Source organism: Pongo abelii, chromosome 2 (assembly GCF_028885655.2).
Source record: "Pongo abelii isolate AG06213 chromosome 2, NHGRI_mPonAbe1-v2.0_pri, whole genome shotgun sequence".
In the NCBI taxonomy this organism is placed as follows: domain Eukaryota; kingdom Metazoa; phylum Chordata; class Mammalia; order Primates; family Hominidae; genus Pongo; species Pongo abelii.
The window spans coordinates 18,555,501-18,579,896 of record NC_085928.1 but is presented as its reverse complement, the minus strand read 5'-3'; the positions used below and the strand labels follow the sequence as shown (position 1 = coordinate 18,579,896).

The window sequence follows — 24,396 nt, the reverse complement described above, 5'->3', positions numbered from 1 at the left end:
TTGATTCATAAATTAGTTTTTTTCCTTGTGGCAGGAATTAATTATGCATCCAATTCTCTAACTTTTTTTTTTAAAACAGAGTCTCTACCACTAGGGAAATGCTCACCCTCCTCTGTAGTCTGCTTTTTGTTTTGAAACAGTCTTTGCTCTGTCACCAAGGCTGGAATGCAGTGGCACCATCTCTGCTCACTGCAACCTCTGCCTCCCAGGTTCAAGTGATTCTCCTGCCTCAGCCTCCTGAGTAGCCACAACGTCCCTGGCTAATTTTTGTATTTTTAGTAGAGATGGAGTTCCACCATGTTGGGCAGGCTGGTCTCAAACTCCTGAGCTCAAGCCATCCACCCACCTGGGCCTCCCAAAGTGCTGGGATGACAGGCTTGAGCCACCGCACCTGGCCCAATTCTCTAACATCTAACTTTTCAGGACTGACTGCTAGATTAGAGCTTCAAATATGCAATAAGTAAATTATCACTTTGAAAATATTAGAATATAATAGTAAGATAGCCATAGTAATAGACATTCACATACTACCTGAAAAAGATTTATGCCTCCATTGTTCTTTTTTTTTTTTTGACATGGAGTCTTGCTTTGTCGCCCAGGCTGGAGTGCAGTGGTGCAATCTCGGCTCATTGCAACCTCCGCCTCCCAGGTTCAAGCGATTCCCTGCCTCAGCCTCCAGAGTAGCTGGGATTACAGGAATGCGCCACTACATCTGGCTAGTTTTTGTATATTTGGTAGAGACAGAGTTTTGCCATGTTGGCCAGGCTGGTCTTAAACTCATGACCTCAAGTGATCTGCCTGCCTTGGCCTCCCAAAGTGCTGAGATTACAGGCATAAGCCACCATACCCAGCCCCGTTACCTTTTCAGCATACTTTCACAGGCATATATTTCTGGGTCAAGTGCAGTTAGTAGTAAGGCTACATCAAATCAAAGATACCCCTTGGTGATTGAGAGGCTCTTTAGGTCATTATAGTGCCCCAGGATGATTGTCATGAACTTGGATTGTCAAAGAACAATAAATGCACATTAACAGATATTTCCAGGACATCTTTAGAAACCAGTTAGAGTTTATCATACAACTAGAGACTTAACTCCAAGAAATGAAGTGAGATACATCCCTCTTTGGTAAAATTTTCACCTAAATCAATAGCCATGTGTCTTTAAGGGCATTAAGAATCTGCCGGCCTAGAGTAAAATCAGAAAATCCCACCAACCTTTGACCGATAACGTCACTTCAGCCAGGTGTTCCCGCTTGAAAGCGTCTTTTTCATACTTCAGAACAACACACTCATATGTGCCCTCGTCAGATGGGCGCAGAGCCAGGATCACAATGGAGAGGTTATTAGTGATATCAAAGATGGTCCGGTTCTTGTACTCGGGCCATATATTCATGTCCCCAGACATCATAGTCAGCACCATTTTCTTCTCCTTTTGCCAGTAGATGCGAGTTTGTGCCAGCTCTTCAACAGAAACATTGTGACCACAGGACAGCGTTGCCACTTCTTTCACTTCCTTGGTCACGTGGATAACACCTATGGAGAGGCAAACAGAACAAGATTGTATATTTATTAAATATAGATTCCTGCACAGTCAAGAATCCAAAGTCGGCAGTAACAGAACTTAGGGTGTTGTGTCTAGTGACTAAGCATCAATCCAGTTTGATTTTCTGGGTCCTCAATGCTTTTTTTCTCTTCATTTTTTAAAAATTATGGTAAAAAATACATAACAGGCTGGGCGTGGTGGCTCACGCCTGTAATCCCAGCACTTTGGGAGGCCGAGGCAGGCAGATCACTTGAGGTCAGGAGTTCGAGACTAGCCGGGCCAACATGGTGAAACTCTGTCTCTACTAAAAATACAAAAAATTAGCCGGGTCTGGTGGCGGGTGTAGTAATCCCAGCTACTCGGGAGGCTGAGGCAGGAGAATCACTTGAACCCAGGAGGCGAAGGTTGCAGTAAGCTGAGATTGCACCCCAGCCTGGGCAACAAAAGCAAAACTCTGTCTCCAAACAAACAAACAAACACATAACATAGAACTTATCATCTTATTGATTTTTAAGTGTACATACAGTTCAGTAATGTCAAGTATATTCACATTGTTGTGAAACAGATCTCTAGAAATTTTCATTTTGCAAATCTGAAACTCTATGCCCATTAAACAACTCCCCTTTTCCCCTCTCCCCTCAGCCTATGGCAATTGCCATTCTGTTTGTTTGTATGAATTTGGCTACTTTAAATATCTCGTAGAAATAGAATCATACAGTAACAGCCTGTTTATGATTGGCTTATTTCACTTAGCTCGATGCACTCAAGGTTCATTCACGTTGTAGCATATGATAGGATTTCCTTCCTTTGGAATGGTAATGATATGATCATAAGGATAATGAATAATATTACACACACACCCCCCCCACATTTTGTTTGCCCATTCATCTGTAGATGGACATTTGGCTTGCTTCCCACCTCCTGGCTACTGTGCTGCTATGAACATGGGTGTGCAAATATCTCTTCAAGACCCTGCTTTCAATTCTTATGGATATATGGAATTTGGGGGTCATATGGTAGTTCTATTTTTAATTTTTTGAGGAACCTCAATAGTGTTTTCTATAGCAGTTGCACCCGCAATGCTTGTTAAAGGTTTTGGAAGTCACTATCTAGAAAAACTAAATGTGATTGCATAAAAACTAAATTTGGTTTCGAAAACAATGAAGACAAATGACTAAAATCGGACTCATGGACCAATATTATAACATAACCTATCCCCTTCCTTTTTCTTGAGAATTTTCCAATGACAGGCAAGATTTAGGAGCATATGAACCTTCTCTCACAGCAGGCAATTTTTAGTCCTATTACTTATTTGGTTTACCTAACACAATACCACCCCCAAGAGAAGTCAGTCCTGACTAAGGTTCTGGGTACAGTGGTGGTGGAGGAGGGCAAGGTGCTGCTGCCCACCTCTGTCTAGATAGCCTATATTGAATTACTCTTCATACTATTTCCTTTTTTTGCTTCCTCTGTGATGGCTTTATGGAGGGGACAGGTGCTATGTCATTTAATCCCACAACAACCCCACAAGATATGTATTATTTTCCCCATTTTGCAACTGAGACAACTGAGAGATTGAGAGGTTCAGGAAGTCTAGGACAGGGCAGGTCAGCCTGAGATTCCAAGGGCCTACGATTCTGCAGTCATGACGAAGAATAAGGGAGGGAGATAAGGTCAACTAAGAAGAAAAAAGAGGGCCATATTTTAAATAGGTAGGGAATATAATCAATCTTCATTATTCATGAATTCTCACTTACAGAAGGCCTCCTTCTTGGCTCTGTTTCCTGGTCACTTGATTAGGTAATTTTCAGCTACTACTGCCTTGAGAAATAAGGAAGAATTTCACTATAAAGACCTAGTCTCTGATGCTCACCGCCTTTTCCCTTGCGTTTCTCCTACAGCCCCTCTCCCCACAATCACGTGATGCAACAACAACACACACACACGCACACACACACACAGATATGCACATGTACACGCATTCATTTAAACTGCAGAACTGCATTTAACCATGGGAAAAATCTAAGAATAAATTTTATCCAGATTAAGTGAGCTAAAGACAATCCATTTCATGTGACTTCACTGGCTTGGCACAGGAATAAAACCTTCATCTGTCACCTTAATACACATCCTGATTCCTCCTCTTTTCCCTTGAGTGACTTAGGATTTAAAGCTCTCAGGACTGCCTACTTCCCTACCTACCTTAAAGGCAATCATGACTAAGTGCACCCTGCTAACATCCTTGCCTAGAGGCTCCTGGTTGTTGGTGTAGAAAGAACATGGGCTTTTTTTATTCAATAAAATCCACAGTAGCTGTGTGACCTTAAGCAACTTACTTTACTTCTCTGAACCCCAGTCTTCACATTGGTTATTATGAGGATTAAATGAGATAATTTACGGCAAGCACATACTGTAATTCAGTGCCTAGACACACACCAAATATGAATCCCATTCTCCTTTCTCCAAGGGGGTGGGGAATTTACTAACTTCTAAGGCTTTTGATTTCATCTTTGGACAATTTGACTGAGGAAGTTTTGCTTTGCTTTATGTTGAAGTCTGTTTCCCTCTAGCTTCTACATGCATTACAAAACACATCTCATTCTTCTTACGTAACAAGACTTGCAGATATCTGAGGATACTTATATCCTCTCTCAGATAGTTCTGCAGGTTCCCATCTGCCCCTGTTCCTTATTGATGTACTGAAAGTGAGTACCATCAGTTTCCTCACTATACAGTCTGATTTGTGTGTATATTTTTTTGAGAGAGCAAAGTCACTAAATCTAACATTCCAGACATCCACTGTGTGATTGGCTCAGAGTAGAACTGGGTTGTCACTTCCTTTACCTAAAGCTATGTTTGCAGCCTAAAGTTGAATTCAGTATATTAGCAGCCACCTTACACCTTTGATATAACTATTGATATACTGACAAGCAAATTGCCTTATTTTTCCACCTACACATACCACTGTGTGCCGCTGCTACATCCAGTTCAACACCCCACCAAATGAGTAAAGCTCTTCCAGTGACGTCATCTTTCAAGAGTTATCCAGAATCTTCCCCTTCCCTGCATCTCCATAAGACGACACATCTTTCTTTCTTTTTTCTTTTTCTTTTTTTTTTTTTTTTTGAGACGGAGTCTTGTTCTTTTGCCCAGGCTGGAGTGAAGTGGCATGATCTCAGCTCACTGCAACCTCCACCCCCAGGTTCAAGCAGTTCTCCTGCCTCAGCCTCCCAAGTAGCTGGGATTATGGGCTGCCATCATGCCCAGCTAATTTTTGTATTTTTAGTAGAGACAGGGTTTCCACCATGTTTGCCAGGCTGGTCTCAAACTCCTGATCTCAGGTGATCCTCCCACCTCAGCCTTCCAAAATGCTGGGATTACAAGTGTGAGCCACCACACCTAGCATGACGAGACATCGTAAGCATTCAGAAATATGGAAAGGCACCTGCTTGTCTTATGTATATAACCAGATGCCTATGGGCCAGGAGTTGGGGACAGAGACAGGGATCCCTAGTGAGGGAGAAAGTCCACTGGTCCCCTGAGAAGACCTGGATATAAGTGCCAACCATGGGTTAAACAATGTACTCAGCCCCAGGGGATATGAAAGTCATAGTAAAGAATGTGAGATCTGGAAGGGACTTCCATGATCATTCATTCTCGTGGCCTTATCTTACAAATGAGGAAACTGAGCTGAGGAAAAGAAACTGCCCCAGTTTTACACATTTTTTTCTTTCTGGCCCAGGCTTTTAGGGCCATTCTTCTTGTTTACCAATTTCTTCAGTTTTAGGCCACGGTCAGTAAGTTAAGCCAACACTGTCCCCACCCACCCCAATCCAGCCCTACCACTGAGCCCTCTTGCTATAAGAAACAGAGTCCCAGGCTGGGTATCGTGGCTCAAGCCTGTAATCCCAGCACTTTGGGAGGCTGAGGTGGGCGGATCATGAGGTCAGGAGTTTGAGACCAGCTTGATCAACATGGTGAAACCCCATCTCTACTAAAAATACAAAAAAATTAGCCGGGCATGTTGGGACACACCTGTAATTCCAGCTACTTAGGAGGCTGAGGCAGGAGAATCACTTGAACCCGGGAGGCAGAGGTTGCAGCGAGCCAAGATCACACCACTGCACTCCAGCTTGGGCGACAGAGTGAGATTCCACCTCAAAATAAATAAATAAATAAATAAGAAACAGAGTCCCTTTCTTTCCAAGCCTGATTGATCCCATGGTTCCAGGCTGAAATGACTCCCATGCTTATACCTTTCGACTATTTCTACCATCTTCAGGTACCCTAAATGGATCCTATATCCTGCCTTTATCTCTTTGGCTATCTGCAGTCCATGCCATACAGTTACCCTCCAGCCTGGATTTGCTAAAAGAGTTTTTATTTAAAGTATTCTGTTCACTTCTCCATCCATATAACCAAGAAATATTGGCATATCAATATCTAAACTAGTCTCTGTGTCAATAGCACCAAAATTCCTTAGCAGGCTGTATTTTCTGATTTTTGGTTTAGAAGGCATGGTCATTCTTCCTAGGCTGTAGGACCTAAAAGCAGCATCCCTCTAAGGCTCCAGTGCCCCCTGCCCAGTGCTGTCGTACTGTGCCTTCTGGGCCCTGTAGCCCCTGGAGCCACACAGATCCTCTTAGGGAGACCCATGTCCAGGGACTTCATTTCCAAGCCCTCTATCTTCTTAGATAGCAGGATCATGGGGCACTAGCACCTTTCCATCTCACCAGCCATTCTCAGGCCTCTGTCAGACTGGATACGGCCCCACCACAGCACTGAACAAGAGAGTTTTGTGATGATGGGTATTTGCATAGCAAAGTGAGGTAATGCGGAATGGTCCAGGCACCTCTTCAGCAATTGTGTGGAATGTTGCCAGCCCCTGCTTTAGGGAATATAACTGAAAGAAAGGAAGAAATAAAAAGACGTACTTGAAGGGAGCATATTTCAAAGTGAAGCTATATTAGCTAAAGATCAAATGACTACCCAGACACTCCTAGTGTTGCAAGGAAAGCAAAATGAGACGTAGAAGGAACATGGGCTATCCATCTCCATTGACTTGGATTCTAGTCCCAGCTCAGCCGCTTGCTGTTTCATCTGTTTCTTCATCTCTAAATAGGTATGACACCCACCCCTTGGGATCATTGGAAAATTCAGCTCAATTAAATGATGTAAATAAAAAGTCCCAAGGACATAGCAGGTCTTCTGTAAGAGTTTCCATTTTTTCTTTCTCTCTCCTCCCACTGTCAACTCTTACCTTTCATTTCACTCAAGGGTTATGTCAGATATATAGCACTCTGGTCTTGCTATGGGCCAGACAGACAGCAACTCACTTATCTGGGCCTCCCAATAATAGGGTCTTTCCCCACTGAACTATTCATTCCTACCAAAAAAGAATCTTTTTTTCTCACTGATTTTGGTATGTGGTGATGTTAGCAAAAGCGTAAGCATAGCTGAAAGGGAAATATGTAATTTTGGTGATGGCTTCTGAGGATTTTTTTTCCAGCCTTCTGAGAGTAAGCGTGAGGAAGAACGGGACTAAAAAGAGGAACCCAAAATCTTCCGAACAATTTGGAAATGCACACACACAAAAAAAACCCAGTTTTTGGGGTTCCACCACACAGAGACAGAAAACAGTCATTATAAATTTGCCCAACACACGTATACACCATGGAATACTATGCAGCCATAAAAAATGATGAGTTCACGTCCTTTGTAGGGACATGGATGAAATTGGAAATCATCATTCTCAGTAAACTATCGCAAGAACAAAAAACCAAACGCCGCATATTCTCACTCATAGGTGGGAATTGAACAATGAGAACACATGGACACAGGAAGGGGAACATCACATTCTGGGGACTGTTGTGGGGGGGGAGGGGGGAGGGATAGCATTGGGAGATATACCTAATGCTAGATGACGAGTTGGTGGGTGCAGTGCACCAGCATGGCACATGTATACATATGTAACTTACCTGCACATTGCTCACATGTACCATAGAGCCTAAAGTATAATAATAATAATAATAATAAAAAGAAAAAAAAAATTGCCCAACAAATTTATATCAATTTTGTCTGTTTTAAGGACTCCATCACACACGGACAAAAAGCAGTTGAAACGGAAATGTCTCTAACGATTTTGTCTGCTTCAGTGACTGGCGGGCAAAGTCAGTGCCTGGAAATCTCAATATTACTCTCTCAAACCTGGTTGAACTTCTGAGCTTGCTTTGCCATTTTTGAATGGGCATTGTAACACCTACCCAACCCAGTGGGTGCAAGAATTCAAAATGAGATACTGCTCATAAAAGTCCTCCACAGTACCTAGGACATTAGAGGGAGCCAGTGTCTTCCCCAGAGATCCACACAGTTCAGGTCCCACTTTGCTCACATCTACTCTCGTGGCCCCTTGTCAAAGAGGCCTTCCCTGACTCTCCTTGAATAGTGCCATCCTCCCTGCCCCCCTCCATCCTGCTACTCTTTAGTCTCTTTGCCTGATTTGTTTCTCTTCAGGCTTGTCTCCAGCTGATATGTATTTTTACAACTGTGATGTATATTTACAGGTATATGTGATACATAATTACGTATGGAGCTATGGAGCAGAGGCTTCCTCCTTTGTTCACTGCCATATCTGCAGTGTCTAGAACAGGGCCTGGCCCATAGTAGGTGCTCAGTAAATACTTGCTGAATGCATGTCTAGGCATGAGGAAATGAGGTCTGCCTCCATCCACTGTGTATTAGAATCATAACCTTGAGCAAGCTGGGTAACCTCTCTGGGCTTAAGGTTCCATCTCTGTAAAACAGTCATAATACTATTGCATGATTTGAATGTGTCCCCTAAAGGTTTTGTGTTGGAAATTTAATTCCGGGTGCAACAGTGTTGAGAATTGGGACTGTTAAAAGGTGATTAGGTCATGGAGATTCTGCCATCATGGATGGATTAATGCCATTTTCTTGGGAGTGGGTTCACTACAGCAGGAGTGGCTTCCTTATAAAGGATGGTTTTGGCCTCCTTCCCACTCTGTCTTGGGCGTGTTCTCCTGCCTTTCTATCCTCTGCCATGGGATGATGCAGCACGAAGGTCCTCATCAGATGTGAGCCCCTTGACCTTGGACTTCCCAGCCTTCAGAACAGTAAGAAATAAACCTGTGTTCTTTCTAAATTACCCAATGTCAGGTATTCTGTTATAGCAGCACGAAACAGACCGAGATAACTATCTTCCCTGCTTCACATAATTATCACAGCGATCACAGGATACCAGATGTAAAGTGCTTTCTTAACTGTAGAATGCTCTACAGATTTTTAATGGGGTTGTTCTTTCTCATGCACAACAGCCTGCTTTGCTGAACCACACCCCCATAGGACCAGCATCACCATGGTAACTGGCTGATTCTTGAACTGAGTTCAGTGCCCATAGCTGGCATGGGGAGCCCATCCTGCATCTCTACCCAGCAGCAGTCAGAAAGGGCCAGAGGCTGTGAGAGGAGGTGGAGAGAAGGCAGAGATGGACAGCAACACTGCTCGCCTTCTGGCGAATGCGTGGAAACTTCCCACCTGTAGGGCACAAGGGGGACACTCAACAGTGCTGGCCTCAGCCTCTGCCTCTCCTGACCCCTTGGCCACCCTCCTACTCTGACCACTTCAACTCTGGACTGCTAGCCACCCAGGAGAGGAAGCTATTTGCCAACAAGTGTAGAGACCACTAATTTTAGACAAATAATGGACCTCTCGGCCAGGCGTGGTGGCTCACGCCTGTAATCCCAGCACTTTGGGAGGCCGAGGCAGGTGGATCAGGAGATCGAAGATCATCCTGGCTAACACGGTGAAACCCCATCTCTACTAAAAATACAAAAAAAATAAATTAGCCAGGCATGGTGGCGGGCTGATTTTTGTGTGGAGGACTTTTATGAGCTGTAGTCCCAGCTACTCGGGAGGCTGAGGCAGGAGAATGGCGTGAAGCCGGGAGGCGGAGCTTGCTGTGAGCCAGAGATTGTGCCACTGCACTCCAGCTTGGGCGACAGAGCAAGACTCTGTCTCCAAAAAAAAAAATTGGACCTCTCACGGGCTCCACCTAGGCCAGGCACCCGTAATCCCAGCACTTTGGGAGCTGGCCAAGGCGGGTGGATTGCTTGAGCCCGGGAGATCGAGACCAGCCTAGGCAACAAAGCAAAAACCCCATTGCTACAAAAAGAAAAAATAGATCTCAATCTACAACAAAATATTATTTCAGAATATTATTTGGCCGCAAAAGCAAATGGAGTACTAAGACATACGCAACATGGATGAACCTGAAAGACATAATGCTCAGTGAAAGAAAATAGTCACGAAAAACCACATATTGTAAGAAATGTCCAGAATATTCTTTCTTACCTGGATTCTGGAAAAAAAGGAAGAGAAAAGAAATGTCCAGAACAGGCAAATTCATAGAGACAGAGAGTAAATTAGTGGTTACAAGGAGATGGGGTACAGGGGAATGAGGAGTAGCTGCAAATAGGCGCAGGTTTCCTTCTGGGATGATGATTTCCATCATCATCCAGAACATTTCTTTCTGGAATTCGATAGTGATGGTGGTTTCACAACATTGCAAATATACTAAAACCCACTGAATTGTACACTTTATTTATTTATTTATTTATTTATTTATTTATTTATTTACTGAGGCAGAGTCTCACTCTGTTGTCCAGGCTGGAGTGCAGTGGCATGATCTTGGCTCACAGCAACCTCCGCCTCCAGGGTTCAAAAGATTCTCCTGCCTCAGCCTCCTGAGTAGCTAGGATTAAAGGCACGGGTCACCTTGTGTGGTTAATTTTTGCATTTTTAGTAGAGACAGGGTTTTACCATGTTGGCCAGGCTGGTCTCAAACTCCTGACCTCAGGTGATCCACCCACCTCAGCCTCCCAAAATGCTGGGATTACAGGAGTGAGCCACTGTGCCTGGCTGAATTGTATACTTTAAAACGTTGAATTTTATGTCATTGCAAATAAAACATGAAGGGAAAAAAAGAATCCATACTAGGAAGACCTGAGTCTTCCCCACCCTCTCCACACAGCCTGGAGGCCTGGGGGATGCAGTGGCCAGTCTGCAGTGCCCCTCCCAGGGAGTTCAACCTCAGCAGCTGTTAGAGAGGCTGCCCTCGCAGGGGTCTGGGAGCTGCATCACCACTGCTGGTGGAGAAGGGAGAGAAGCAGTTGACACAACATCTTTTAACTCACCAAATGACGGGATATACATGATCTCCCTGGAAACACAAGTGTGCTTTTTAAATAAACATTTTCCCTGACTATGAAATAAACATTCTTACAAAGAATGGAAGATATAGAAAAGCGTGAAAGTCACCTGTTGTCTCACCACCTGGAGATTTTACCGTTCCTGGTTTGTGCACACTCTTCCAACAGGAGTGACCCCCCTCTAAATGTCTGATTAGGTGAACTAGCACCGACAGGGCTGGTGTCAGCCCTGGGCTAGGTGCTAGCCACACAAAGGAGACAGGCAGAGCTGCCTCTGGCAGCCGCAGGCTTGAGACCTGTGTCTCCTGGTGTTCACACTGTTCCTGACTTTTTCACCTGTTTAGACCCTGCTCATATACTCTGTACCATCTGATCCTTACTTGTTCTCTTTCTAATCAGTATTTATATCCTTAAAATGCTCAGGGACTTGAACAGCTGTTGTCAGGGTGATGATGGCAACAATCACTGCTCATGGGATCCCTGGGCCAGCAGCATAGTGGTGTGTGTTGCGGGGAGAGGAGGATGTGTTCTGTGAATGGTGGCACTTTGGGGCATTCTCTTTTCTCCTAGCTCTGAGTTCTCAGACTATAAACTTATTGGCAATGCTTTTCCTACATCTCTTGCCTCCTCCTACAGGAGGCCTTTCCCCTCTCCTTAGACCTGACCCTCTCTTAAAGGACTCCAGCTCTGAAGGAAAAGCTGCCCACATTGGCCCCTCTGAGGGCTGCCCTGTTAGAGCCTCTGCCTTACTGCCACCAGTTGCTGGAGTATAAAGTCAGGCATTTCTGCCCCCATAGACAGTGCCTGCAGGCCTAGAGGGGGAGAGGAGCCTGGCTGGTTCCACCCTATGCATGAAAGAGGAGTCCCTTTCCCTGGGTATCAGTGGCTGGGCAGGAGGAGAGGGGGAACACCTCTGCCATGGTGTGGCTTCCTGACCTAGGGCAGGAGAGGAAGGCCTAGTGTGGCAAATCTCTGCCCTGAATAAAGCCCTCTATAATCCTACTCCACTGTATTCACGGAATCTCGCCTCCCACAGACCATGCACAACTCACACCTACACTCCCGTTGAGCAGTCCTCACTAATTTTACATGGTACACAGTCTCCAACCCATCAACTCCCTTCTGATCCAATTCTTTTCATCAAAGACATCATCAGTTACTGTAAGTTACTGAAATAACCTCCTAATAGGTTTTGCACAGTCACTGTGGCTGCCCTACAAGCCACTCTGTCCTTCAGTAACACTTTTTTCTTTTTAAAGTTATTTACACCTTTACTACCGAAACTCAAAGTGTATGGTGGAGCAGCATCAGCATCACCTAGGTGCTTCTTAGAAATGCAGAATCTCAGGCTCCATCCCAGACCCACCTAAGCAGAAACAGCATTTAAAAAACTATATAGACTTTATTTTTTAGAGCTGCTTTAGAGTCATCGAAAAATTGAGTGTAAAGTACAGAGGATTTCCATATACCCCCTCCCCACATATTCACAGCTTCCGCCACTGTCTACATCCTGCGCCAGGGCAGTACACTTGTTACAATCAATGAACCTACATTAACACATCATTACCACCCCAAATCTAGAGTTCACGATAGGGGTCACTCCTGGTATTGCATATTCTGTGGATTTGGACAAACTTATAATGACTTATATCTATCATTACGGTATTATGCAAAATAGATCCACTTCTCTAAAAAATTCCCTGTACTAGAAACAGCAGTTTAGCAAAACCCCCAGGCTATTGGTATGTGTAAAGAGTGAACAGAGCTGGGGTAGACTACACCACTCTTCTGGGTAAAGCCCTTCCAGCTGCCTGAATAACATGTGGATTCATGATTATAGCCCACAAGTGCTGCAGGGTCTGGTTCTTGCTCACTGGGCCAGTCCCTCCTCTGCTACTTCCCTAGCTCACTGCCCCTCCTTGCTGGCAGGGGAAGACAGCACTTCCTCAGGCAGTGCCTGTGCCCTGCCTTCAAAGTACTTGGCTTTGTTGGCCACACCTTAACACATTCATTTGAGTGGCTATTGGATTACTTTTCCTCTTTCCAATGATAGTAAATTTCACAAACGCAAGAGCCATGTCCCCAGGACCAAGAAAAGTCTCTTGCTTTTAGGAAATGCTCATGTTTGTTGAATTAATAAATGATTAAACAAAAGAATGAACACCTGTGCCAGCCTCATCCTTACCTTTGTGCCTTTGTCCAGGCTGTTGCCCTGACCAGAATTCTCTCTCCATCATCCATCTGCCTCTGTAAAGCCTGCCCTCCTTGCTGCAGCCCAGTCTGGTACCCACTTTCCCAGATCTTGGGCTCCTACAATCAGGGCAAAGCATTTCATTGCTCTTTGCTTGTTCTACATGGGTTAGCTTTGCATTTCCCCAACTAACATATGCAGACCTCTCTGAGTGCAGGAATCCTAGCCTTAACTTTCGTGGCCCACCTGGCGCACAGTAGGTGCTTCATTGACTCAGTCACAGCAGCAGTAAAACCAGGATGTAGCTGGAGAACAAGGTGCTTTCCTAAACATCTTTCTTTAGCTCAAAGATCTCTTTCCATTTACCTCTGACCCTAATTTTCCTGGTACAATTTCTAAAGTCTGGGTTTTAATTTTTATTTTATGTCTTCTTTTACTTTTTTTATTGTTCTCCCTCTTTCTGTCTCTCTCCCTCCCTGCCCCCCTTATTTCTGGGAAGCCTGTACAAATTTCCTTCTAAATATTTTAAACTCCTCTGTACTCCCCAGAAGACTAGTTTGGGAATGCTTCCCAAACTCCCCAGAAGGAAATTGTAACTGTTGGAAATGTAATGTAACTGTCAAATATATACAAAACCTGAGGTGTAAATTGTGAAATGTAGGCCATGGTTCTCTTGGTTCTGAAACAATGTAAAATAGCTCTGGACAGAAAATTTTAAATGACCACCATTGAAGTCAAGTAATCTGTGTGCCCCCAACTCCTCTTCCCTTCCCTCTACCTCTCTCTCACACCTCTGATATTCTAGGCAGTACTTTACGTGAGAAGTTTTTAAGACAAGGACCCTTAATAGTCGGGTTTTTGCAGACTGGCAAATCATGCTGGAGCCCAGACTTCTTTATTTTTGGGAAACCGGGAGGTATGCTGCTCACTAGAAAACAGATCTTTTGTTTTCTGACTTAAAAAAAAAAATCAGAACCATCCTGCCGACAGGGACAAGCCTCACCCTTCTTGACAGTCCCAAAAGCTCAGCACTCTTAAGATCACCTGAGCAGGAACAAAATCCTCCAGAAGTCAAATTATTACTTTCAGGACGTATATGTAATACCTATGTGGCAGATTAAAAATAACTAAAAATATAATTTTGTGTTAAATCTGATACCACTTAAAGTCAGATGCCAATGTTGAAAAAAGAGCTCAGCATCCAAAGCAGAACAAATAAGATTAATGTATTAAGAGGAACTTAAGAAGGTTAAGAAGATTAATGTCATTAAGAGGAATTGTCCTCAACTACTCTCCCACCTTCAAATTGGAAAGAAGATCACCATTGTTCAATTTTAGAAGCAGGACACTTTCGCTGAGCTGTATCATGAAAACATAGTTTGGGACTAGACTCCGAGGCCAGTATTGGCACATCACAAAATGTAAATGAGCATCTGATATTCATGGAAGAGACCATTATGAATCGGCTGTATGGTTTTGTTAAAATAACACTGTCCCTTCCACGCTTCCTTGAAGGCCTGGGTTCTTGAGTTAACTTGGTTGCTAACTTGCTGTGTGATGATAGGCAGGTCCTTTAACCTCTTTGGACCACAGTCTTCTAATCGTTAAAATGTTTTGAAAACACCCTGAAGGTTCCTTCTGGCTTATAGGATAATAGAAGGGAGCAGCTCAGAGAACCCCATGTCCTTTCTCTCAACCCTGTAGCAGTTGACTCAGTTAAGTTCTTGAAAGTTGCTTACCTGAACAGAAGTGAGAAAGACTAGCCAGCACCAAGAGCTGAAAGAAATTGAGGTATGGACACTTGGATGGTGATGTTCCCTGCCTCCGTGTATGGCCCATGGCTTCAGATGCTTAAGGTCAAAAGTGAAAGCCAACAATTTGGACCCAAGTAAGACCAGGGCACTTCCCAGGTACAAAACAGGCAGGGCTGATGACAATCCAATTGCTCACGCAGAGGACCCTCCAGTGATGTTTACAAAACACACAGAGATTGGAGGGTGTTCCTGGGTCTCCAAAGGTTGTGGATTTAGTTTCACAAACTGAAAAAGGAACAAATAAAAGTCATTCAGGAAGGAAGGTGTGCCTACTGTGAGTTGCAAAACTCCCAAGTTGCCTGCTAAAATTAGTTGGAGAGCTTAACCTAAGCAACCTCTAAAGCAGGGCGTGACTCTGAGAAAAAGCCAATTGAAATTCTGTGAGGGGACCAGTTCCAAGAACCAACCACAGCCCTTCCATGAAAAGGCTTTCTACTTAATAGGTGGGGTTAAGATTTGGTTAGAAATAAGAGAGCTCTAAGGACCTTCCATATCTGTTAGCCAACCTACAAAAGTTCAAATCCTCTTCTGAACATACCAAGAAACACAGAGCAGACAGTAAGGGTGTATTTTGTCCAAGGCAGGACCTAAGTTATGAAACAACTTCTTTCTTGACATATTAACACAAGAAAACAAGTATCTCAATTCTTTAAACCCTCTACTCAAATAATATATCATAAAGGGGTATGAGATCTCAAGAACCAGAAAAGTCTATCCATAAAAAGGGAGGGAAAAAAAGAACTGCAAACGTTACTTATTAAAATTATGTACTCCAGGGCCAGGCGTGGTGGCTCATGCCTGTAATCCCAGCACTTTGGGAGGCTGAGGTGGGCAGATCACTTGAGGCCAGGAGTTCCAGACCAGCCTGGCCAACATGGCAAAACCCCATTTCTACCAAAAATACAAAAATTAGCCAGGTGTGGTGGTGGGTGCCTGTAATCCCAGCCACTTGGGAGGCCGAGGCACGAGAATTGCTTGAATCCAGGAGGTGGAGGCTGCAGTGAGCCAAGATGATTGCAACACTGCACTCTAGCCTGGGTAACAGAGTGAGACTCCATCTCAAAAAAAAAAAAAAAAAAAAAAGTTATGTACTGTCATGTGAGGTGGCTAGGGATTAATTTTTCCAGTAAATACGTCAAAATTGAGAAATGAAAATGAACACTGTGCTCCACTGTCACCCCTTCAGGCTGCTACCAGGACACAGCCCCGTGCTGCTCAGAGAATGCTTGAGTGTCCTCTTTGGAGACCACCCTAGAGCTAGAGTTCCAGCCACGCCATATTGTTTTATTAGCCATCATCCATTTTAAACAGGATTAGTTAAAAGAGATTTATTCACCAGAATTTGTTTTTCTTAAGATAGAATCTTGCTCAGTCGCACAGGCTAGAGTGCAGTGGTGTGACCATAGCTCACCACAGTCTCAACCTCCCGAGCTCAAGCGATTTTCCCACTTTCACTAGAATTTTACTGGCTTGAGAAATTCAAATACAGCCCACAAAAACAATATTTGCTAGCATCTAGGACATTTTAAAATAATGGGCCACAATTCTCACTATGATGCTCCAAATATGTCGGGAAGCCACAGCCTCCTGTGGGAATGAGATCCTGAGGGTTCCTTTGAGGGCAAGCATGGATCCAGGAGGTGGTAGCGGAGGTATTGTTTGTTTAAAAAGCAGTGAGGTTGCCAGTAACTAGTTCTACCAAGCTATCCCATAGTAAGATACTAGTAAATGTACTTACTTGCTGAAGAAAAATTCCACTTTTTCTTTAAATCCTTTGATTTCAGGATAAGACTCCACTTCTGAGATGTTCTCTTCTTACAGTCTGTAAAGCAATGATAAGTCACTCCGTTTTTCTTTGGATAATCTCTCAGAGAGGTGACATTTCCTCTTCTAACTTCCTTTACTTGATAGACGGTTTGAGTTCCCTCAGAAGTACTTCTTCAGTGCCAGGAGTTGGACAGGGTGTTTGAGGAAGAGCCCTCTGCTGCTGTCTTCTCCCGGTTGCTTTTGTAGAGGCTGTGGCTGTGGCAAATCACACAGCAGCCTCCCTCACCACTGTGCGCGGACTAACAAACATGAAATACCACGAGCACCAGGCGGCCTAGGGGAAGAGAAGAATGGTGCACAAGAAGAGGGAGGGGCATCTGGCTAGCCTTGCTGTGTGATGGGAGGCGAGCTTCATGGGCTGGCTGTTTCTGTGCTGGTCTCAAGTTTTGTTTTAGCACCCAGAGTTACTCCTGAGTCCCTGCAGGAATAAGCTGTCGACCTCATATGTAGGGGACACTTTTGGGAGAGTGCTCAGCTCACAAGACCACCCAACCGTACTCCCACCTCTGCATCCCACCATCTTCAGAGAGTGGGCTCCTGCCAGCCACGCTGGACAATGAATTCTGGTCACCCTAGCCACAGTTGAGTGCACCTCAGGTGGGGTGAGGAAGACTTTAGTCATGCCCATCACTCCCATTTCCAACTAGCTTGCCACCCACCCCTGTGTGTCCCTTTGTAGGATTCTGGAGCCCCTGTGAGTGAGCAGCTGACCCATGCTGGACCAGTGTACTTGTTTGCACAGGTGGAACCCGACAGCACCTTGCATGGGTTGCAGTGAGCTGAGATCACACCACTACAATCCAGCCTGGGTGACAGAGCAAGACTCCATCTCAAAAAAAAAAAAAAAAAAAAAAAGACGCCATCCTTCCCATACCATCCAGAAACAGAGCAAACCGTGTGGGTGAGAAATACTGACTGCAGCGGCAGCTTCCTTCATCTCAGCAACAAGTTTGTGGCAGGGCTTAGTGGATACCACCCTATTCACCTTAGATTTGGAATACTGAAGCTTTGGAAATCACGAAGGCAGAACTTGCTATGAAAGGACTCCACTGCACTGTCACCTTCTGTATTGGCAGAAGGGGCCTAGTGAGCACCCTTCTTCACCTGTGTCTTGTTCTGGTCTCAGATGCATATTTTGAATAATTGCAAGGAATATGGACGTGACAATTCCTGCCTTACCTCTAGTAGATCAACATTACATTTTCAAGTAAAGGGAACATAGATTAGAGGTAAGTTCATGTTTTCTATTTTCTTGAACATTTATTCAGATCAAAGAAATGTTTTCACTGATTTTTGCCACTTCTACTTGATACATTATTACAATGCACTGGAAGTGATTTTTTTTCCAGGTATTTAAAGTAATAGAAAGTTATAGATGTCAACTTAAAAGAGCAAAGAAATACAGAGTTTTAGAAATTTATTTTTATTATTATTATTATTTTTTTTAGATGGAGTCTTGCTCCACCGCCCAGGCTGGAGTGCAGTGGTGCAATCTTGGCTCACTGCAACCTCCGCCTCCTGGGTTCAAGCAATTCTTCTGCCTCAGCCTCCCGAGTAGCTGGGACTACAGGCGTGTGCCACCACGCCAGGCTAATTTTTGTATTTTAGTAGAGATGGGGTTTCACCATATTGGCCAGACTGGTCTCAAACTCCTGACCTTGTGATCTGCCCACCTCGGCCTCCCAAAGTGCTGGGATTACAGGCGTGAGCCACCGCACCCAGCCGAGTTTTAGAAATTTCATGAGGGACTATATGAATAAAAATTTTGACGATCACAGACACCCTCAAATTTTAAGAATCCCAGTGAAATCCTAACATGCCTTGGAGAAACACACATTAAACAACTTTGCCATTAGCATCTTGATGTGACTTAATCAAAGAGGCTGGAAGAAAGGAACACCAGGCAGGTACTTTACAGGGTTTCCCCAGTCCTGATTGTAAAATTCAGAAGGCTTCTCTTCCAAGATTATGTACTAATTCCTCTTCCTACAATGGGTCTAGGAGCATTACCTGTGGACCACAGATTTCTAAGGTAAATTTCTGGACACTGGAGGTGAGATGGATGAAGAAGGGCAAAGGAAGCTGAACCCGAATACCTATACTACTGGAAAACAAAACAAAACAAAATCAAGTAAAAGATTTAAAAGGAGGCCGGGTGCAGTGGCTCATGCCTGTAATCCCGGCACTTTGAGAGGCTGAGGTGAGCGGATCACTTGAGGCCAGGAGTTCAAGGCTAGCTGGCCCACATGGTGAAACCCCATCTCTCCAAAAAAAAAAAAAAAAAAAAAAAATGCTGGGCATGGTGGTGCACACTTGTAATCCCAGCTACTCGGAAGGCTGAGACATGAGACTTGCTTGAACTTCGGAGGCAGAGGTTGCAGTGAGCTAAGATTGTGCCGTTGCACTCCAGCCTGGGTGACAGAGCAAGATTCTGTTTCAAAACCAAAACAAAACAAAACAAAAAAACAGAAAAACTTTAAATGAGTTTGTTCTGAGGAGCAGGCCCAGGGTTGGAGAAGAATAGAGCAGGAATTACTGCTCCTCAGTGTAAATTCTTCAGTGCCACTTATTTTTTTAATCTATCCTTGGCTTTACTGTAATAAAAGTGAAAGAAATTCTTTCAAAAATTTTTATGTGAAAAATTAAAAGGATAAATTTATGAAAGTATATTTTTATAATTCTAGGGTGAGCAAGACACAAAACTTGGAAGCCACGAAAAAAGAAAAGATACACAGATTTGAGTTCATAAAAATTAAAAATATTTGTACAATGAAAGACACCATAAATGAAATGAAAACACAATCACAGACTGTAGAGGACCCGGCAGGAAGAGATGACGAGAGGGAGATGCAGCTTTGTCACTCAGAGGTTGGTGCAGAGGCTGTTGCGACACCGTAGGGGAAGCCTGGCCCTTTGCTTTACCCCTGAACAAGATGATCTCTGTGGAAATGAAGGTTCCATCTTTCCGCTCTTGACCTTGGAGCCGCTTCACCTCCTCATGCTGATGAAGCCGGCATGAGCTCAACCTTCCTTCCCTTCCATTCAGCATCCACAAGGAGGGCTGGGCTGGCTCCTGGCAGTGGCCTCAGAATTCCTGTAAGTGCTGTCATGTGCATGTTGCCTACTCAGGGCCCATGGTGCTAGCCTGACTGCTGGGAAAACCCCTTTCCCACAGTGGGCTCACTGTTGCCAAGTAAACAAAACCTGTTGCACTGACAAAAATTTTCAGGGGAGTTTTTCATGTTCTAATATGACCCTTCCGTGAAGTTTAGAAGTTCATTTCTAGATGTGGCTGCAGTGAAGGATGGCAGGAAGCCTTCTGACCATTTCAAGACAATTCCCTAGAGTCTTCACGCTGGTTTCTGTCACAGAATATGGTGACAGTGAACTTCAGCTTCTCCGTGGAGGGTTGAAATGCTCCTGGCTCCTTTCCCTACTTTAACGCAGCATGTCTATAAGGCCTGCACCCATCATAGGGCAGCTGATCTAGGCTTTAAGGCTATGGTGCTCCCCAGGAGTGCCACAGTCTGCTAAAGCTGGCAGTAAACTCATCAAAGTGGGAGAGTTCACCTCTTCCTCTTAAAATGCTGTCACATTCTTTCTGGTTCTTTCAGATGGAAATCACCAAAATGCTTAAAATGAAAAGAAAAGTGGACTTTCAGAGCTAGCCCTAGTTCAGAGTGAGGGCCCTCTTCTTACTAACCCACCACACACTCTTCCTCCTATACTTGGCATCTTACTCTTCCTGCCTGTGACTCTTTTTTTTTAATTAATTTTTTTATTATCAATTTTTTTTATTATTCTACTTTAAGTTCTAGGGTACATGTGCACAATGTACAGGTTTGTTACATATGTATACGTGCTCCATGTTGGTGTGCTGCACCCATTAACTCATTTACATTAGGTATATCTCCTAATGCTATCCCTCCCCCCTCCCCCCCCACAACAGTCCCCAGTGTGTGATGTTCCCCTTCCTGTGTCCATGTGTTCTCATTGTTCAAGTCCCACCTATGAGTGAGAACATGTGGTGTTTGGTTTTTTGTCCTTGTTATAGTTTGCTGAGAATGATGGTTTCCAGCTTCATCCATGTCCCTACAAAGGACATGAACTCATCCTTTTTTTTCTGGCTGCATAGTATTCCATGGTGTATATGTGCCACATTTTCTTAATCTAGTCTATCATTGATGGACATTTGGATTGGTTCCAAGTCTTTGGTATTGTAAATAGTGCCACAATAAACATACGTGTGCATGTGTCTTTATAGCAGCATGATTTATAATCCTTTGGGTATATACCCAGTAATGGGATGGCTGGGTCAAATGGTATTTCTAGTTCTAGATCCTTGAGGAATCGCCACACTGTCTTCCACAATGGTTGAACTAGTTTACAGTCCCGCCAACAGTGTAAAAGTGTTCCTATTTCTCCACATCGTCTTCAGCACCTGTTGTTTCCTGACTTTTTAATGATTGCCATTCTAACTGGTGTGAGATGGTATCTTATTGTGGTTTTCATTTGCATTTCTCTGATGGCCAATGATGATGAGCATTTTTTCATGTGTCTGTTTGCTGCATAAATGTCTTCTTTTGAGAAGTGTCTGTTCATATCCTTTGCCCACTTTTTGATGGGGTTGTTTTTTCTTGTAAATTTGTTTGAGTTCGTTGTAGATTCTGGATATTAGCCCTTTGTCAGATGAGTAGATTGCAAACATTTTCTCCCATTCTGTAGGTTGCCTGTTCACTCTGATGGTAGTTTGTTTTGCTGTGCAGAAGCTCTTTAGTTTAATTAGATCCCATTTGTCAATTTTGGCTTTTGTTGCCGTTGCTTTTGGTGTTTTAGACATGAAGTCCTTGCCCATGCCTATGTCCTGAGTGGTATTGCCTAGGTTTTCTTCCAGAGTTTTTATGGTTTTAGGTCTAACATTTAAGTCTTTAATCCATCTTGAATTAATTTTTGTATAAGGTGTAAGGAAGGGATCCAGTTTCAGCTTTCTACATATGGCTGGCCAGTTTTCCCAGCACCATTTATTAAACAGGGAATCCTTTCCCTATGTCTTGTTTTTGTCAGGTTTGTCAAAGATCAGATGGTTGTAGATGTGTGGTATTATTTCTTAGGGTTCTGTTCTGTTCCATTGGTCTATATCTCTGTTTTGGTACCAATACCATGCTGTTTTGGTTACTGTAGCCTTGTAGTATAGTTTGAAGTCAGGTAGCATGATGTCTCCAGCTTTGTTCTTTTGGCTTAGGATTGTCTTGGCAATGTGGGCCCTTTTTTGTTCCATATGAACTTTAAAGTAGTTTTTTCCAATTCTGTGAAGAAAGTCATTGGTAGTTTGATGGGGATGGCATTGAATCTATAAATTACCTTGGGCAGTATGGCCATTTTCACCATACTGATTCTTCCTATCCATGAGCATGGAATGTTCTTCCATTTGTTTGTGTCCTCTTTTATTTCGTTGAGCAGTGGTTTGTAGTTCTCCTTGAAGAGGTCCTTCACGTCCCTTGTAAGTTGGATTCCTAGATATTTTATTCTCTTTGAAGCAATTGTGAATGGGAGTTCACTCATGATTTGGCTCTCTGTTTGTCTGTTATTGGTGTATAAGAATGCTTGTGATTTTTGCACATTGATTTTGTATCCTGAGACTTTGCTGAAGTTGCTTATCAGCTTAAGGAGATTTTGGGCTGAGACAATGGGGTTTTCTAAATATACAATCATGTCATCTGAAAACAGGGACAATTTGACTTCCTCTTTTCCTAACTGAATACCCTTTATTTCTTTCTCCTGCCTGATTGCCCTGGCCAGAACTTCCAACACTATGTTGAATAGGAGTGGTGAGAGAGGGCATCCCTGTCTTGTGCCAGTTTTCAAAGGGAATGCTTCCAGTTTTTGCCCATTCAGTATGATATTGGCTGTGGGTTTGTCATAAATAGCTCTTATTATTTTGAGAAACGTCCCATCAATACCTAATTTATTGAGAGTTTTTAGCATGAAGGGTTGTTGAATTTTGTCAAAGGCCTTTTCTGCATCTATTGAGATAATCATGTGGTTTTTGTCTTTGGTTCTGTTTGTATGCTGGATTATGTTTATTGATTTGCGTATGTTGAACCAGCCTTGCATCCCAGGGATGAAGCCCACTTGATCATGGTGGATAAACTTTTTGATGTGCTGCTGGATTCGGTTTGCCAGTATTTTATTGAGGATTTTTGCATCAATGTTCATCAAGGATATTGGTCTAAAATTCTCTTTTTTTGTTGTGTCTCTGCCAGGCTTTGGTGTCAGGATGATGCTGGCCTCAAAAAATGAGTTAGGGAGGATTTCCTCTTTTTCTATTGATTGGAATAGTTTCAGAAGGAATGTTACCAGCTCCTCCTTGTACCTCTGGTAGAATTCGGCTGTGAATCCGTCTGGTCCTGTATTTTTTTTGGTTGGTAAGCTATTAATTATTGCCTAAATTTCAGAGCCTGTTATTTAGGGATTTAGGGATTTAATTTCTTCCTGGTTTAGTCTTGGGAGGGTGTATGTGTTGAGGAATTTATCCATTTCTTCTAGATTTTCTAGTTTATTTGCATAGAGGTGTTTACAGTATTCTCTGATGGTAGTTTGTATTTCTGTGGGATCGGTGGTGATATCCCCTTTATCATTTTATATTGCATCCATTTGATTCTTCTCTGTTTTCTTCTTTATTAGTCTTGCTAGTGGTCTATCAATTTAGTTGATCTTTTCAAAAAACCAGCTCCTGGATTCATTGATTTTTTGAGGGTTTTTGTGTCTCTGTCTCCTTCAGTTCTTCTCTGATCTTAGTTATTTCTTGCCTTCTGCTAGCTTTTGAATGTGTTTGCTCTTGCTTCTCTAGTTCTTTTAATTGTGATGTTAGGGTGTCAATTTTAGATCTTTCCTGCTTTCTCTTGTGGGCATTTAGTGCTATAAATTTCCCTCTACACACTGCTTTAAATGTTTCCCAGAGATTCTGGTATGTTGTGTCTTTGTTCTCATTGGTTTCAAAGAATATCTTTATTTCTGCCTTCATTTTGTTATGTACCCAGTAGTCACTCAGGAGCAGGTTGTTCAGTTTCCATGTAGTTGAGCGGTTTTGAGTGAGTTTCTTAATCCTGAGTTCTAGTTTGATTGCACTGTGGTCTGAGAGACAGTTTGTTATAATTTCTGTTCTTTTACATTTGCTGAGGAGTGCTTTACTTCCAACTATGTGGTCAATTTTGGAATAAGTGCTATGTGGTGCTGAGAAGAATGTATATTCTGTTGATTTGGGGTGGAGAGTTCTGTAGATGTCTATTAGGTCTGCTTGGTGCAGAGCTGAGTTCAATTCCCGGATATCCTTGTTAACTTTCTGTCTCATTGATCTGTCTAATGTTGACAGTGGGGTGTTACAGTCTCCCATTATTATTGTGTGGGAGTCTGAATCTCTTTGTAGGTCTCTAAGGACTTGCTTTATGAATCTGGGTGCTCCTGTATTGGGTGCATATATGTTTAGAATAGTTAGCTCTTCTTGTTGAATTGATCCCTTTACCATTATGTAATGGCCTTCTTTGTCTCTTTTGATCTTTGTTGGTTTAAAGTCTGTTTTATCTGAGACTAGGATTGCAACCCCTGCCTTTTTTTGTTTTCCATTTGCTTGGTAGATCTTCCTCCATCCCTTTATTTTGAGCCTATGTGTGTCTCTGCATGTGAGATGGGTCTGCTGAATACAGCACACTGATGGGTCTTGACTCTTTATCCAATTTGCCCGTCTGTGTCTTTTAATTGGAGCATTTAGCCCATTTACATTTAAGGTTATTATTT

General features: G+C 43.2%; 1 protein-coding gene across 2 annotated transcripts in view; it reads right to left on the bottom strand.

Moving 5' to 3' along the window:
• CD80 (CD80 molecule) overlaps positions 1-16,794 on the bottom strand; it is a 34,921-nt gene extending 18,127 nt beyond the window's left edge. For both annotated transcript variants that reach the window (XM_002813250.3, XM_063721747.1), the window contains exons 1-3: positions 16,514-16,794; positions 14,701-15,000; positions 1,216-1,533 (exon numbers count right to left, since the gene is read on the bottom strand). In XM_002813250.3, coding sequence (XP_002813296.3) covers positions 1,216-1,533; positions 14,701-14,800 — 418 coding nt within the window. In that variant the 5' untranslated portion in view covers positions 14,801-15,000; positions 16,514-16,794. The remainder of the gene's footprint in view (positions 1-1,215; positions 1,534-14,700; positions 15,001-16,513) is intronic.
• Positions 16,795-24,396: the final 7,602 nt, after the last annotated feature.